The sequence below is a fragment of the Pangasianodon hypophthalmus genome, chromosome 5, assembly GCF_027358585.1.
Source record: "Pangasianodon hypophthalmus isolate fPanHyp1 chromosome 5, fPanHyp1.pri, whole genome shotgun sequence".
Lineage (NCBI taxonomy): Eukaryota > Metazoa > Chordata > Actinopteri > Siluriformes > Pangasiidae > Pangasianodon > Pangasianodon hypophthalmus.
In genome coordinates, this window is record NC_069714.1 from 24,570,534 (window position 1) to 24,585,975 (window position 15,442).

The 15,442-nt window shown below is 40.1% G+C and overlaps 1 protein-coding gene across 14 annotated transcripts in view; it reads left to right on the top strand.

Moving 5' to 3' along the window:
* Positions 1 to 15,442, top strand: part of LOC113523655 (plakophilin-4) — a 125,404-nt gene that overhangs the window by 33,082 nt on the left and 76,880 nt on the right. For 12 of the 14 annotated variants that reach the window (XM_053234282.1, XM_026909720.3, XM_053234278.1 and 9 more), the window contains exon 2: positions 3,728 to 3,861. In XM_053234282.1, coding sequence (XP_053090257.1) covers positions 3,733 to 3,861 — 129 coding nt within the window. In that variant the 5' untranslated portion in view covers positions 3,728 to 3,732. Of the gene's footprint in view, positions 1 to 3,727; positions 3,862 to 3,946; positions 4,094 to 4,178; positions 5,440 to 15,442 lie in introns of those variants that run through there. The other 2 variants (XM_053234283.1, XM_026909728.3) reach the window with 2 other exon arrangements.

Consider the following 15,442-nt stretch of genomic DNA (forward strand, 5'->3'; position numbering starts at 1 on the left):
AGTGAGTGGTAGACATTGACTGTCTCAGCCTATAAGTTGAATATGGGATGGAAGTAATGCTAGGATTTTATTCATTTTTGAACGTTTTGATTTTTACCTGGAAGGACACAATATGGTTTTAAAAAATGCAGGTGTGTTGCAGCAGTAGGAGTAGTGTATTATGCTTAAGTACTCACAGAGCGTGTGTCCAAATCCCGGCTCTGATGTATATTTACGTTCTTGCAACACTAAATTATACTTAATGCTTACTTGCACAGCAACATATAATGATCTGAATGCATCAGAGAGGGTGAGAAAATGTCTGCATGTGCATGAATTAAAGTGTGCTTAGCCAAACAGGTCTTCAAATCAGATGTTTTTGATATATCCAGTACTGCTGACTCTCACAACCATCAGATGAGAATAAATAAGAAATGCACAAATGAGAAGGCACTTGAGCTGTACACTTTGAGATTTGTCTGAGATTAATCCCCTTTTTACAGGAAGGTTGAAATTCTTGTCTTAATAGCATGTTCGGACATAAAATTAGTATTATAATTTGTGGTCTTCTGAAGAGGAGTGTTACATCGCTCAGTCTGAGCGTTTCTGCAGAATTCATGGTTTTGAATTCCAGCTTATCACTGTTTACTTGCTGATAGGCTGGAGTTTACTTTGAGTTTCGGCTGTAACATAGGAATATGTTAATGAATAATAGGTTTATATTAATTCGCTCTTTCTAATACATTATTGTTTCTATAGTAACAGCTCACACACAAGGACTTATACTGTGGGCGCTCCACTTTACCAAAGGTTAATAATAATAAACGGATTAAAAGGAAACATTTTGTCATTTACCAGAGTATAACACATAATTGTTGATGTGGTGGAGTGTTTTGTTAGGAGATGTTTAACATTTATCGAAGGAATCTCACGTGTCTTCAAGACAGAGGAGTTTACATTTCCTGGTTTCTCTGTAAAACGACAAGCTGCATATTTGTTCTCATTAAGGTCAAGAGAGAGAAAAAAGATATGCTGTTGAGGAAACAACTGTTCATCGTCATTATAATGCAAGCGATAACAGGAACTAACTTGTGTAGCATTTAAGTATAACTGCAAAACATTAAAAAGCACAATCTGTCATTCTTTCGTGAAAGAAATTGTAATCATCAACAAATCATTGTAGTATAAGTGGAATGAGACATTTCGGGTCATGCGTTTATGCAGATAACACATACTTTGGGGTTGTGTTACACCATAGCATTCATAGTGTTATTCCATTAATCTCTGGCTTCCGCCTGTATTTAATCTAATGTTGGCCATACCAAAATAATAAAACTAAAATAAATAAACCAGCCAGCACAAAAACTGATTTGTTGATCTGTATTTTTATTTATTTTTTTGTTCTGACCAGTCTCCCTTTAACACGTGTTAGCAACCATGTTGCTCTTCTGCACGGCCACTTTATCATCTCGTGCTGCTATAATAGCCCTCTCTCCCATCAGCAGATGCTCTAATGTGTTGGACACTGTAAAAAAAAAGTGGCACTTTCACAAGCAGCAGGTTTGAATTATGTGGCAGCCAACACTGTAACTAACTCATATATACAATAAATAACACACTGTTTAATATATTTGAGTCTCTCTGGCTTCAAATAGCACAGAGACAGTAGATATAAAGTGAGCATGTGCAAACAGTGAGTTCACACATCATTTCATTTTATGCCGCTTCTTTATTAGGGACGGGGGAACAAAGCAGACGAGTGCCATCTCAAGGGTCCTAAGTTAAAATAAAACTGACAAAGGCAACCGCAATATATAGTATAAATAAATGAAAGAATACAAAATAAACAAAGCAAGGTAACAGCGTTGCAGTGGATGGTTCATGAAGCCTGATTAGGCACATGAGCCAAAATAAATTGGCATCTCTGTTGCCTGTTTCTGCTCAGTGACCTTGTCATTTGATCCGTGTTATATTTAGGGTAAATATTGTTGCTTTGTGACCTCCTTCAAATCCCCAAAACCCTCTGCGCACTTCACAGGCTTCTTTGATGGTCTTGTTTCTACTACTACTACTACTACTACTACTACTACTACCACTATTACTACTACTACTACTACCACTAATACTGGTACTACTAGTGATACTCCTATTACTACTACTACTACCACTATTACTAATACTGCTACTACTAGTGATACTACTATTACTACTACTACCACTATTACTACTTCTACTACTAGTGATACTACTATTACTGCTACCACCACTATTACTAATACTGCTACTACTAGTGATACTACTACCAATACCACTATTACTAATACTGCTACTACTAGTGATACTACTAGTGATACTACTACTACTATTACTAATACTGGTACTACTAGTGATACTACTATTACTACTACTACTATTACCTCTATTACTATTACTGCTAATAGTGATACTAATATTACTGCTATTATTACATCTACTAGTACTACTGCTGCTGCTGCTGTTACTACTACTAATGCTACTACTACCACCACCACCACCACCACCACCACTACTACTGCTATTATTACTTCTACTACTACCACTACTGCTACTATTACTATTACTGCTATTACCACTAGTACTACCACTGCTACTACTATTTCTAATATTATTACTAGCACTAGTATTACTACTACTACTACTACTACTACTATTACTACTATTACTGTTACTACTCCTACCACTACTACTCCTGCTACTGCTATTATTTTTATCAGCTTATAGTTCTGTTTCATGTCGTTGAATGTTGGAGAAACATGGTAGTTCTTGTTAGCACTTGCGTTATAGCAGCTATGAACAGTCATTTCCTCACCAGCTTCTCTTTTTTTCTCTCTCTTAAAGTTAATAAAGCAAAAAGTGAAGCTTGTCATGATACTGAAAAATGGAAACTGCAAAAACCTCTATCCTGAAGACTCTCCTGTGTCGGGAAACACTTTTTTTTTAAGTTTTAACAATCCATTTATTATATTTTAGCCTGAGATTACGTGGAGCATCAGCCATACAAGTCTCTGTGAATGAGTTGGTGCTATACTATATTTATTGAAAATTAAATAAACTAATATTCACCCAGCCCTAACAGTTAGATTATTCTTTATAAAGTTGTTTTTTGTCCTAAACTTTGAAAGCTAGGAGGCTGGTCCAGGCTGATGCCTGTGTGTGACTACCATCTTTAGCATCACTGTCCTGTTCCTGTGCATGAGTGTAGATGGTGTTGCATGATCTCCACTGTTCTGGTTTCTTTTGGGGTTTGAGTGGAGCTGACTGTCCATGTGGACTGCACCAAGACACCAGCTTTAGTGGTCAACACTTTTGTGTGTGGGATCAGCTTTCTGCTGCCATATATGCTTTTGTTTGTGCTCTCTGACCAGAGCTATCTTTACTTTTTATAGGGGGGTGTGTGTGTGTGTTTGCTTGCTTGCTTGCTTGCCTGTTTGCAAGCTAAGAGTTGGGTTTGTAGTCTATCATTTTGAAAACTTGTCAGAGTTTTGAAACCAGTGAAAAATGATCACTTTTACCCTCAAGACTGAGTGAGTGAGTGAAAGAGTGAAAGTGTTTTTTTTATGCATTTGTCTGAGAGGTTAAAAAAGTGTGTAGGCAAATGAGACATTTGTATTCCTTCCAGCTTTCAGCTTGAGCACCTAAATAAGTTCCATGGAATATGTTTTGTTCCTGTGCTTGCATTTAACGTGTGTATGTGTGTGTGTGTGTGCAGGAGGAATGCCCGCCCCTGAGCAGAGTCCTGTGTCGGAGGAGGGCCTTCTGCTGCCAATCAAAGATCAATTAGCCAATCACAACATGGAGTCTGAGAGCACTGCCAACAATATCCTGGCTTCTGTCAAAGAACAAGTAAGAACATATCTCTCTCTCTCTCTCTCTCTCTCTCTCTCTCTCTCTCTCACTCACACTCACACACACACACACACACACACGTGCTTTCTGTAGGTTGACACACTCACTCACTCACTCCCTCTCTGAGCTCCTGTCTCGTCTTGCACATCTGCGATACACCTTTTTTAGACATTTAAATCATATTAAAACCATCTTCTTCAAAATTTGCTCAGCAGTTCACCGGGGATCAGTGAGTTATAGCCGTGACTTTATTATTTCTATAGCTTCTATAGTTGTATTATAGGTATAATTGTAATTGTCTGTTCACATGAATTGGTTCGAGTTTAAAATGATGTCATGTTTCTTTTAGGAAGTTGTTCGTTTCCACATCTAAAGCTCAATGACATAACAGTTACAAACTTTGACAATTTGAAGCTACAAAATTACGATTAACTATAATTATATAACTAAAATTTAATGTTGTACAAATTGTTTTGAAACTACATTTTAACACAACAGTTTGAGTGGTTTGGGTGGAAAAATTCAGGAATAAAAAAACAAATAAGTATTTCTTCTATGTTCCTGATCAGGTTAATATTTGGATTGTATTATAAATTCAGTGATGAAACACTTCATTACACATTTACACAAGATGTACATAGATCATTAAAAAGTCTTAATTTGTCTGAAATGACATTTTATCTAATAAGGAGGAATCTTAAATTTGAATTTACATGGTCTTGGTGTAATCAAGAAGGCTTTTTAGGTTCTTTCTGTATAGTGTATTTTATTGTCTTGTGTTTGGAGATGCTGTTGGTGTTTAGTAGAATAATCCTTGTGTGAGTTATTTTGTAGAAAGTATTTAGCTTGAGGATACCTGCAGACTCTCTGTTAACAGGACTTGGTGTTTTTGCTCGAGTTTTAACATGAATGAACGCTGAGCTCCCGTACTGAGCCGCGCCCTGCTCATAAATCCCAAGCGGCTGCTGTTGGTTTTGGCTGAAGGTGACGGTGAAAGGAAGAGAGAGTGGCAGCAGTGTTGTGTGTGGAGGAAACTGTGACTAATGCTGCCTGCCTGCCGCTTTCAATCCAAGTCCCATCTTATTTACTCAGAGACAGTGAGGGAGGGAGAGGGGTGAGCGTACTCACACCTTTCCCCCCTTTTTAAGACCCATCCTTCCTCTCTGGCACTTGGCCAAATTTCCTGTTGTTGTCTTGAAGTAGCTCTCCATCGGCGAGCACCTGGACATGTCACTTCCTCTTTCCTCGGGAAGCAGCTCTCCTCTCCGAACGCAGAGAGAGGAGTAGTGAAGAACACTGGAGAGGCATGGCTCCCGGGGAATTCTGGCTTTCGCTTGAGCTTTTTCAGACTGTAAACTAATCCCTCTCAAAGTTCAGCGAGGGCTGAAGTGACACAGAGGGAGAGGGGGTAGGGGAGTGGTGTGACGAGGTCTCTGTGCAAGGAAAGGGAGTTTTGTGTTTGTCTGCTTTTGTGGTGTGTTTTTGAGCGCTTTAGAGGTTTTGCTGTGATCCTTTGGAGGAATCCTTCAGCTGTAAACATGCCGGAGCGCACAACTAGAAATGAGTACAGCCAGAGTAAGTCTATTTTTAATTTTCTCTTTTTATTGCTTTCCATTGCGTTCATTCTTTCCCATGCTCTCTCTGTTTCTCTCTATCTCTCTCTCTCTCTCTCTCTCTCCCTGTTCAATGCCCAAACATGGAGTAGTTTCTCAGGATCTCTGATTGCGCTTTGGTGTGGGTGTGTGTGTGTGTGTGTGTGTGTGTGTGTGTGTGTGTGGGACTGATCCACTCACGCCCCACACAAGTGTTTTGTGATGTTTATGTGGAACTCTGGTCCTCCACCCTGCGTGTGCTGCTTGTCCAGTGTTTGACAAGAGAGACTGTCCTGAGTGTTAAGCTGAACAGAAGTTATATGGTTAATCCCTCCACTTTGTTCCTGTCACTTTGGCTTTCTGTCTTCCTCGCCTGTGGAGTGCTTTCTAATGTTTTTTTCCCCCTCCCAAAAAAATCGTGAACTGTGGTACTGTTTTTGTCAATGATATGAATTATCATATTAAATTTAAATTTGCAGATTTATTTTGTACATAAGGTAAGATTGTGTTAGGATTTGTGTGAGTGGTCTGGAGGAAATGGGAACAGGCGTTGGTTGGAAAGTGGGCAGCAAAATGAATTTGTGTATGTTCAGCAGTAATAAATTATGGTGTTTTTCTTTGCTACATGAGTAACATTACCCAGGCCAGATTTTATCATCTCTGAAAGAAAGGCTTGTTCTGCTTCAGGGTATATACACTCCAGTCCAAATATGAAATTATATCCAATCAGCCAGCTTGAGTAATATAAGACTCCAGCATAGAGTCAGAAAAATACAGTATGTATTCTGTAATTCACCATCACCTGTTGCTTTATCCAGATGTTTTGCTTTCAAGAGGCTGCACGATCATACATGAGTCTGTGCTCATAACTGATTTAAACTTTGACTTAAAGTTATGTTTGGAAATTAAAACTTTCTTCCTGCCATTCAGTCTTGGTTTCCTGAATGGAATGAGCTTTAGACAGTACTGAATATCACTGTTTCCCCATTTGCACTGACCCAGTGCTGCAAACCTTTTGAAGAACAATGATATAATCAGATATGGGAGTTTATTGTTGCACAGTGTAAAAGTAATAACCACGGAGGCTTTTACAAGTTACCTCTGGTTTAGAGAACAGATTTTCCATCCAACATCCTTCAGAGCCTGTTCACAGAGTGAATATATCATCATAGACAGCAGTCACGGTTGAGTTGAGAGAAAGCATGTTTTTATTGCTTTTAGCGTATTATTTTTTAGTGTAGCTGCTGAATTGAATTATACCATTAACCCTAGCATTAAGAATGCAGCTATTATTTAGATTGTTGTAATTGCCAGTAAAACAGATATTTTGTTGTCTGATGAGATCTTGTCTGATTTTTTTTTTTCCCTTCAATCTTCAAACCTCTCTGTGATTACATTAGATTTTAATGGTGGTCAGGTAAATAACTTGTGTTACTGCAGCTGTTGTTATGGCACTAAGATAATATCGCCACCGCTTCTTGGTTCCAGACCAACAGCATTCTGGTTTACTAATTAAACTGTTCTAGCTGACCAATAATTTGCGTAGGAAACATACAGGGCATTTTGGGATATCAGCATGAGGACCAACACCATGCCTTTTTTTTATCATTGTCCTCTCTGATAGCCTTTTACCATCAGCAACGTGCCAGTTCAGGTTCAGGAGCCGCTTTCTAATTTTAAATCGCTTTGTGTAATGTGCTGCCTTTTTTTGGGGGGGGGGGTTTTCTCCATTCTCTTCCTACTAACCAGGAAGGGTGAACATGCTTACTCTGAGACACATGACAACTGCATCTTTTCAAACTGCTCTCATAACAGGGCACACTCAAAAGAAAGCGCTATCCGCAATCTCCCGCATATGATTGGCTAGTGTCACTGTGATTGACAAGGAAGAGAGTATTCCATCCCTCCCACCCAGAGAGCACAGCCATTTTTGCTCTCTTTGACGCCTGCCCATGGACGGCTGTGGCATCGTCAGGATTTGAACTTGTGACCTCCGGACGATAGGACGAACGCTTTTGGTGATAAAGAAAATTTAGGAGCTTCTTATTGTGGCTGCATAAATTTTGAAATCAGGGAGCCCATTTTCCTGACATTGCTTTTTACGTTATGCAAATATTGTATTTTACATAATCAAAGGCCTTTCAGAAGTGAATGTACAAGCACTCTGTTCCACTCTCTGATTGTTAATTAGCGTTGTTTAATACATTTAGTTAAAAAGTCTGCATTTTTTTAAGTTTAAAGTACCTAGTGTTTAAGTGTCTGTGTTTAATGTCAGCGTAACCTTGGAGACATTGAGTGGGAAATGTGTCTTATTGTGTGAAGCTGTTCATATGCGTGTATGTGAAATGCTCCTTTTAACGGAGGCTGTAAAGTAAGAGCACTTGAGTGCACATAAAGCACCAAATGCTGTCTGGTGAATACAGGAGTGCTTGTTCCATTGCACTGACACTGTGACGGCCTCCCACCACGCATTCATTCCCATGATGTATAAACACACTCACTGTGGCAACAGCCATGGCACAGGATGTGCCACTCTGACCAGGAGCCAAGCAGGACTGCAGGATCACACACTTGAGAGCAGCACAGATGGGCAGTGTAGAGTTACATGTAATAAATAAAACAGATAAAAACAAACATAACCAACATATATGTAACCATAATAATAAGCAAATTACTGTAACAGTCAGTGGTCACTCCAAGTATTTTTATTATTTTGAATGTCAAAGGAGCAGATTGTAATTTTAGCAATTTGGTTCCTTACAAATTGCAATAAAGACATTACTGATCCTTAATTTCCCTGCAGACTGACCCTGCTACAGCTAATTTCTGGACCAGAAAAGGAACCATAAGCCTAAAATGAAGATAGTAAGTCCCATTGCATGATTGTACTGCAAAAGATAGTCATGTTTTTCTTGCACATTATATGATGATTATAGATTAAGAAACATTTTTAAACATTACAAACTTCACTTATTGACATTATTACTTATTATTCATTTAGCCCTTTCCCATTATTAAACAGGCTCTCCAGCCTATCCACTGTTTATTTATTTAACTTTTTTTTTTTTTAACATCTGACTCTAATATTTTTGCTCATTGCAATATCTGTGAGCCACTGCCAAGTCAAAGTCCTTCTCTTACTTTGTAATAGAAGTCTGATTCTACTTCAGCCACACCTGACCTCCTAACAACAGAGAGGCGTAATTTTATTTGTTCTGCTTCTCTGACCGTCACAGCAAATACTATGGGGAAAGAGTGTGTGAGGTTGTGTGTGTCCCACGCTGTTCTTCAGTCAAAACTGAATAGCAGATTTCTTTAATGGCTGTCCGCATTAGCTATTTTTAGCTCCCCTGCTTGAAGGGGAAAACGAGACCAAGAAACTGGCTGTTGTGCTCTGTGAGATGCTTTAATGCATGATTACCTCAGCTGTAGTCATAGCTAAGGAGTACAAAGAGCCCAATGTACAACATCACTCAGCCGTTTATCCACTGCAGCCTTTTTTACTTAGAGACTGTGACAGATCTGCACCTTATGGGCAAAATGGATCATACTGAGGTTATGTCATGTCACTATATCAAACCTGCTACATCCATATCACATGTTAGTTAGATCATATAATTTTAACAAAATAATTACAGACCTGTGTGTGGATGTACTGTGGATTGGCTGGCTAAGTGTATTCTGTAGTATCTCTCTATTATATTAATGATATGTATTATATTGTACTATATTGTACTCAGTTGTGTCCTAAAGCATCATGCAGCAAGTTCCTCACTGATATGACTGATTAGAAATTTAATGTTTTTAAGTTTATATGATATATAATACGAAGTGTATGAAAGTTGCCTTTAAGGTACCCAATATTTTAATACTATACAAAATGCAGTGAAATATGATGTCATAGAACACAGGCCGGTTTATACTTGACGCATGACCTTATGTGCACATGTAGAAGTAGCAGTAAAGCAAGAGGCATTATATGTGTCTCTTATGTACATCTGGAAGATTAAGCAACCACATCTGTATTGCACCACCCGGACTTGTCGCGTTATTTCTGAGGATGTGCAAAAGCAACGCTCCGAACGACTTCAGGATACACGCTGCAGCCATCTTGCATAGACCTACTTAAAAGCAAGTACACTTGAGCCTTAACAAGTTCAGAGGCCACGGCTCTGTCACTGGAGCTAGCAGGCTCCAGCACCACGCTTCCTTCCCTGGGACTAACAGGTACGGACGCCACACCTTCGATGACACTAACAAGCTCAGAGTCCACACCTCCTTCACTGGAGCTAACAAGCTCAGAGTCCACACCTCCTTCCCTGGGACTAACAAGCTCAGAGTCCACACCTCCTTCCCTGGAGCTAACAAGCTCAGAGTCCACACCTCCTTCACTGGAGCTAACAAGCTCAGAGTCCACACCTCCTTCACTGGAGCTAACAAGCTCAGAGTCCACACCTCCTTCACTGGAGCTAACAAGCTCAGAGTCCACACCTCCTTCACTGGGACTAGCAAGCTCAGAGTCCACACCTCCTTCACTGGGACTAACAAATTCAGAGTCCACACCTCCTTCACTGGAGCTAACAAGCTGAGAGTCCACACCTCCTTCACTGGAGCTAACAAGCTCAGAGTCCACACCTCCTTCACTGGAGCTAACAAGCTCAGAGTCCACACCTCCTTCACTGGGACTAACAAGCTCAGAGTCCACACCTCCTTCACTGGAGCTAACAAGCTCAGAGTCTACACCTCCTTCACTGGAGCTAACAAGCTCAGAATCCACACCTCCTTCACTGGAGCTAACAAGCTCAGAGTCCACACCTCCTTCACTGGAGCTAACAAGCTCAGAGTCCACACCTCCTTCACTGGAGCTAACAAGCTCAGAGTCCACACCTCCTTCCCTGGAGCTAACAAGCTCAGAGTCCACACCTCCTTCACTGGAGCTAACAAGCTCAGAGTCCACACCTCCTTCACTGGAGCTAACAAGCTCAGAGTCCACACCTCCTTCACTGGGACTAACAAGCTCAGAGTCCACACCTCCTTCACTGGAGCTAACAAGCTCAGAGTCCACACCTCCTTCACTGGGACTAGCAAGCTCAGAGTCCACACCTCCTTCCCTGGGACTAACAAGCTCAGAGTCCACACCTCCTTCACTGGGACTAACAAATTCAGAGTCCACACCTCCTTCACTGGAGCTAACAAGCTGAGAGTCCACACCTCCTTCACTGGAGCTAACAAGCTCAGAGTCCACACCTCCTTCACTGGAGCTAACAAGCTCAGAGTCCACACCTCCTTCACTGGGACTAACAAGCTCAGAGTCCACACCTCCTTCACTGGAGCTAACAAGCTCAGAGTCCACACCTCCTTCACTGGAGCTAACAAGCTCAGAGTCCACACCTCCTTCACTGGAGCTAACAAGCTCAGAGTCCACACCTCCTTCACTGGAGCTAACAAGCTCAGAGTCCACACCTCCTTCACTGGGACTAACAAATTCAGAGTCCACAGTCCACACCTCCTTCACTGGGACTAACAAATTCAGAGTCCACACCTCCTTCACTGGGACTAACAAATTCAGAGTCCACACCTCCTTCACTGGGACTAACAAATTCAGAGTCCACACCTCCTTCACTGGGACAGACTAATTCAGAGGCCACACCTCCTTCACTGGGACTAATAAAATTCAGAGGCCACACCTCCTTCACTGGTATTGACATAGTCAGAGGCTTCACCTCTTTCCTCAGACAAAGGAAATTCATTTGTTAAAGTTTCTATAAAAGTGTCACTTTCACACCTGAGTCTGTTTACAGAATCCGAGTCAGACTAAAATTGTTACTTAGGGTTTGTTGCCTTTTTGTTTTGTTTTGTTTTGGTTTCACACTGCTCATAATTAAATGTGCTTGCAGATCTTTGGGGCCTGCAGGGCTGAAAATGTACTCATGAAACTCTTTCATTCGTTGGTAAGAAATATGGCAATGGAAAAAGGTTAATAAACCATTGGTGAGTTCATTTAGAAATCGCAAAAAGCAGGGAGCTGGCTCTCAATAAATAATTAGATAACAATATAGATAACAATATTTTTAAAAACTAGTTTTGTGTCGCATATTTTGTGTCACATATTTTCTAGCTTTGTTCATCAGACCAGAATGCATGACATTTCTGTAGAGCTACAGCTCTGTTCTTTGGCTCAGTTTGCGCTACGTGGGTCAGTTTAGCAGCTCACATATACAAACAAATTCTACCTGCAACCCACAATACGGTCGAGTCTAATCACTTTGTCAATTGAACCACTCTAGAGTTTACTTGGAAGGAGACGAATAACAGCTTGCAGTCTTGGGCCCGTTGTTTTGGTCCACACCCAAGTGTGTTTGTTCTCACCTGCAAAAAAGAACCACACAGAGAGGACAAACACACCAGGCTTCTGTTCAAACTGACTAACTGTTACATATGTGAAAGTATCCTACTGATAAAACAGATAAGTGTTTGGAATTGATTTAGTCATGATTTCCATATTTGCTGTATTTATTTTTACTTTTTGAAACTTTACACTTCTGCACCTCTGGTGCATTAAACCAGAAGGAAGTGTTTAAATGTCTTGTCCTGTTTAGCTGGTAAGTCCAAAATGGTGAACTTTGAACTCTTTAAGCCTGTTTCAGCACATGCCATTTGCCTTTCTGGAGCACATACACAGACTCCTCTCTTTTGGAAGATGTTTGGCAGGTCAGAGGTGAGGTCGTAGGTTAATGTGCTTATCTGTGTTCAACAGGGTTCTACTGAGAAATGCCTAGACGTGCCTCTTTTAGGCTCTCGAGGGAGTAATCCGAGTAGTTTATCTCTGTTACACAAGATGTGCTGTTGCTACAGTCCTGTTAGGTGTGTAAGCTCTCGTATCTTGGGTCATTCAGTCTGAATGAATGACAAGTGTTATATATTTAGTTGTTAAAGGAATACTTTTGTTAAAGGAGTTTATTACCACAGACAAAAAGTTTAGCACATTTCTCTGTCCTCAGGAAAAAAGGATTGCTCAAAACGTACTTATGATGAAAGTCACTTATAATGAATTTTTTCAGATACATGACTATATAATGTGAATTTAAAAGCGCAACCATAATATTCCAGCAAGAAAGGTGTTAGTATGAGACTGACATGAAAGAAAGTCTTACCAATACTTTTATTACGTAAGTAATAATACACTTGGGGGCATTCTGATATTGGAAGATAATCAACGATGGAGTAGTGTGATGTGGCTCAACACAAAGTGGAGTTACCTTTATCACCCAGTTTCCAATATCAGCATTTCCTGAAGTATTTGATTCCACTTATACCTAAGCAATTTGCAGATAGTTACAGATTTTAATTTATTAATGAGGGACATGTCATACTTTTTAATATTTAATGTTGTGGAACATCCGCAAGACAAATTATTTCCAGTTAACGCTTACTTTATAGCATCTATAAACAGCCATTTCCTCACAAGTCTGTTTTTCCCCCTCATTATTGAAGTTAATAAGAAGACTAGGGAAAAAAACACAACTTGTCGTGTTACTGAAAAAGTAGAAAATCCTTCGTCTTGAAGACTCATGGTAGAAAACTGTTACAGAGCACTGACACTGGAGACTCTCTACATAAATAGGAAATAAATGTCTCCATACAGAAAACGTCAAATCAATGACTATAGGTTTCTCTTTGTTATATAACAAAATGTTCACGAAACATTCACTCATCTCTGTGAATTAACTGTTACTATAGAAATGACAGAGTATTAAAATGAGTACATTAATATAACCTGTGAGTTACCTTGCAGTTGGAACTACTGTCAGACCTGCTGTTATAGAGAATTAATCAACACCTTCCAACCAATCAGATTTAAAAATTCTACAGCTCTGTGGGATAAATAATCTAACTTTCCAACACAGTAACAAACCAATAAAAAGTCATTCCTGTGACTTTCTGGTGTCCACACATGACTACGCTGATAACATAACTGGAGTTTTCTCTCGGAAAAAGTAGTCCTCCCTCTGAAAAGAATTTTACAGATTGAGAATTTTACAAACATCTTTGACTGAAAATTGAATGAAAGCCTTCTACAAAAATGTGTCTTGCCTAAGCATTGACAGAATTCAACAACCATCTTTCCATTATAAACCTTCCATTATAAATAAGTTTTGAGTAAACACATTTTTTTCCCCTCAGCAAAGGAAAGCATGCTGAAATTCGAGTCTTGTGGTGATCATACATTGCAGATGTGGCAGATAGAGATCAGGTTGAAAGACACTGGAGTATTCATGTAAAAGAGCGCAGCAGTGGGTTCAGTCCTGTCTGAAATCCAGAACAACCCAGATTTTCTGTTTGCTCTGGATCCATACTGCTCACAGCTGACTAACCCGAGGTGGAGCACAGTGAAGTTACTGAAGGTGCTCATCTTTCCTCACTGCTATACACAACAGCTTCACTTGATTTTCCTTACTTTCACTTCTCTTCTGTCTCTCTCTACTTTGCTCGTAAAGACGGCACTTTTAACTTGAACTCTCTCTAGTCTCTTTCGGTTGAAGCAGAGTTATGTGCTTTGTGTTTCTTGTTCCACCTCTGGGGAATTTTCCCAGCAAGAGATCATTGCGCTCGGAATGTTTGCAGAGCTGTGTTTCTTTCTTTCTCTCTCTCGTGTGTGTGTGTGTGTGTGTGTGTGTGTGTGTGTGTGTACTCAGTGTGTTCTGTACAACATGGCATGCCTGGGACTTGACTCTCTCATGCAGTTGGTATCTAAGGAAGTGACCTTGGTGTTCAGTGCAAAAAATTGCATTTTATATTTAGCAGTCTCTTCTATGTCACTCAATTGTTATTTTTCTCATGAGAGTGCTATACACTTTTTCTTGAGGTTCGATGTAATCAGTGATTTCTTCCACTGACGGCTGTGCGTGTTTTCTCCTGTTCAATAAATATTCCCTTTCCCCATTGGTGCAAATATCTAAGCATTTGCCCATTTACACTATCATCAGCAGATCACAAGGTTGAGCTCTGATTATGGTACAGTAGTCCATGGCCAGGAGTCTACAAGAGCATAATTGGCTGCTCTCACTGTGCGTCATTGTATCTCAGAGGAGTACAAGGTAATCACAGGCATCTGAGATGAATATTTCGGTATCAGGCACAAGCAATAGTACAAAAAGCATGTTTCTGGTGGGATATGTGCGGCTTCACCCTCCCAAATTGGTAGCTGTCCTGCAACAGGGGAAATTAACTAGTACGAAGGGATTGGCTACGACTAAATGAAGAGAAAATTAGGTAAAATCAGAGAGAGAGAGAAAAAAAACACATCAGTTAGCAGATGAAAGGGGAAGTTGAAAGGTTGCGTTTTCACTGGCATCATTGGCGCCGTTGATTCAGGTCAAACCGGGTCACTAATTACGGCTGAGCTCAAATTCTGCAGCTTTCCACATGGCTTTTATCTTCACCATGCTCTCTGGACTGTTCCAGCTCAGCCTGGCTTATGAACCATCAACAGCAATAGAAAAAAAAAAAATCACTCCATGTATAGAGGAAGAAAAAGGAAAGGATTTTTTAATTTTTTTTTTTTTTGCAGTGCAGACATCATCATCATCGTCATTTTATTACAACGCAGCAGTTGGCTATGTTGGCAGACGTGGAGCTGTCTCAGTGGCAATGCTATGAAGGCTGGACAGAAGGAATTATTTTACAAGCCTGGCTAGATGGATAGACACAACCAGAAAAGAAAGGAGCACATTTTAAATTTGCTTGTGGCTTTAGCAGTTCAGTGTGAAGTAGCACTCGTAAGAACGAAGCACAGATTCATGTTAATGCCTGGGAGCTGGGAGAGCTGCTCGTGGTGCATATTAAGAGTCTGTCCTTTAGTTCTGAGCTGCAGGTGGATGTGGTGGAGCAAAAAGAAAGTAGATTTCTGAAGCTAGGAGCAAACAAGGCGTATGTAAATGGGTAAAGTCCAAATCTCTAAACTTCAATCTGTCCAGTGTTCATTC